Below are 2,412 nucleotides of genomic sequence, written 5' to 3'. Positions count from 1 at the left end.
GCTGACGGCCGGAGCTGGGGTGCGGGCTGCCAGATGATACCCCTACAGGATCTGGACTTCTAACTTTGTGTGGGGACAAACCACTGAAAGTCAGGGCTGTGCAGGTCCCCCTGGTCTCAGGAAGATCACAGCTGTACGTGGTGAAGGTGCTATAAAGAAGGACAGTGCTCTGTGTAATATTTATAGCCCTTTGGGGAAATGGACGCAACAGATTGTCCTATTTTTCACATCTCCACTTAGAGGGAAATGTTTATTCTGAAGCTACTGCAGTTACTTAAAAAGCAATTAAAAAATCCAAATCCATACCCATTTATCAAAGCTCCCTGGCAGGATTTTTTATCAGTCTTAGTTTTTCCAGAATGTGTTTGCAAAATGAAAACGTTGGACTGCATTTGGCTTCTCTTTGGTTTTGGTGTGCATGGCTAGGTCTGGGACATGCTTGCGTAATGTGCGATAGAATTTAGTCACCATTTGGCAATGTTTTACCTTTTACAAATAAGAGCATTAGTATTGTAATCAGATGGCAAATAGTCCAAATGTAACTGCTGGCAAGAAGCTGTGGTCAAGATTGATGTAATTTCCGAATGTTTCCATTTGAAATTAACCTACCATTTTAGTGGATTATTTAGTGGGCTTTGTGTGCTTCGGTTTCATTCAGAAACTGATTCATCTGTTGTTGTGCTTTAGCCAGTTTTTGTCTCTTCATACCTTTTTCCATCACCCTATAGAGAAAAATCAGAGAAACGGTGCCTAAACCCCACAACACCTTCCTCAGTTACCAGCAGCGGTGTGGCAAGGGTTCCCCCGACTACGCATGTAGGACCTATCCAGAGTATTCGTGGCAACCATGCTGCAGGTAAGAAGGAGGAGCAGAGGACACTGATGTGCTCTCAGAGCTGAACATGTCCTGCCACAAGAGCAAGCTCATTCTTGTACTGCTTTCCCACCAACCTGTCATAAGCTATATCTTCCAAAATGCCATCGGCTTAATAGGGAGCAATCAAAAAGTCCGATTCCCGTGTATATGGAGTGCAGTAAAAAGTAGTTTCCTCTTGACAGCTTCCATGTGAACGGCTAGCTGTGCTAGTCAGCAACTCTTATGCCTCTAGCCTCTTGAATCTCTGTAAATCTCGAGCATCGCTGTATGACCGGTGGTGTCGTGAAACAGTTGTAATTGGGTCCCGTCAAGTAGGTGTTACCACTCTTGTTTGCGTTCCCCGGTGGCTCACACACCCTTTATCCGCAGAGCTGCGAGTGGACGTGGATCAGCCAGCCCACCCACTGCCCCGGGAGGGCAGCTCTTCTTCCAGCTCTTCTTCCAGCCCCATGGGGATCCAGACAAGGGAAGAGAGCTCAGACAGCGCCGAGGAGAACGAGAGACGTAAGCACAACCAAGCAGAGAGGGTGCCCGCGGTGCCCAGCTTTGTCAAGTGAAGCAGTTGTATTTATAGATGTTTCTGTCCGTAGGTTTAGAGATTCAGTTAGACGGCTCGGAAAAGGAGAAGCCAGTGATGTTACTGAATCATTTCACTTCGAGCTCTGCCAGACCCACAGCTCAGGTCTTACCAGTGCAAAACGATGCCGGCTCCAATCCGTCCAGCCACCACGCTCTGCCAATGCAAATGATGTCAGCGGCCTCTACTCATATCACCCCCATTCGGATGCTAAATTCAGTGCATAAATCAGACCGTGGCAATGCAGACATGAAGCTACTTTCATCGTCTATGCATTCACTTTTATCTTTAGAAGAAAGAAATAAAGTTTCTCCTGGACCTAGGGGCAGCATAAAAATGGAAAAGAGTTTTGGAAATACCGTGGTGGATGTGATGTCTGCCTCTTCTCCCCACCAGCCCTTGCAAGTGCTGTCAGGGGCTGCTGAGAACAGCTCACCCACCTCTACGATTAACTTTGGTCCTCGAACCAAAGTCGTACATGCCTCGACTCTGGACAGAGTGATAAAAACAGCTCAGCAGCCAGGATTAATAGTAGAAACGAGTACTGCTGCCACTGTAACATCCAGCACAGTCTTCCACGTGGCTCGTCCACCCATCAAACTCCTGGTGTCTTCGTCTCTTCCTACTGATTCTGCCATTGCCGGACAGACTTCCTGCTCCAGTAATATGCAAATAACGGTGTCCCCTGCAATAATAAATCCCCGGACTGCTCTGTACACAGCCAACACCAAAGTTGCCTTTTCTGCAATGAGCAGCGTGCCAGTGGCGCCAATGCAAGGCAGCTTCTGCGCAAACAGTAATGCAGCCTCCTCCAGCAGCCACCCCTCCACGTCATTTGCAACCATGGCGAATTTGCCCAGCTGCCCCGCGCCCAGCTCCAGCCCCACACTCTCATCTGTTGCCGAGAACAACTTCTACAGCAGCAGCAGTAGCAGCAGCAGGAACAACGGCCCGACAC

General features: G+C 48.4%; 1 protein-coding gene across 1 annotated transcript in view; it reads left to right on the top strand.

The window, feature by feature from the left end:
- Positions 1-2,412, top strand: part of ZCCHC14 (zinc finger, CCHC domain containing 14) — a 53,616-nt gene that overhangs the window by 48,268 nt on the left and 2,936 nt on the right. The window contains exons 10-12 of the mRNA XM_009890032.1: positions 729-856; positions 1,247-1,381; positions 1,468-2,380. Coding sequence (XP_009888334.1) covers positions 729-856; positions 1,247-1,381; positions 1,468-2,380 — 1,176 coding nt within the window. The remainder of the gene's footprint in view (positions 1-728; positions 857-1,246; positions 1,382-1,467; positions 2,381-2,412) is intronic.

This window comes from Charadrius vociferus, unplaced genomic scaffold, assembly GCF_000708025.1.
Source record: "Charadrius vociferus isolate BGI_N301 unplaced genomic scaffold, ASM70802v2 scaffold1028, whole genome shotgun sequence".
NCBI classification, from domain to species: Eukaryota; Metazoa; Chordata; class Aves; order Charadriiformes; family Charadriidae; genus Charadrius; species Charadrius vociferus.
The sequence above is the reverse complement of the archived record's forward strand: the minus strand, read 5'-3'. Positions and strand labels throughout refer to the sequence as shown.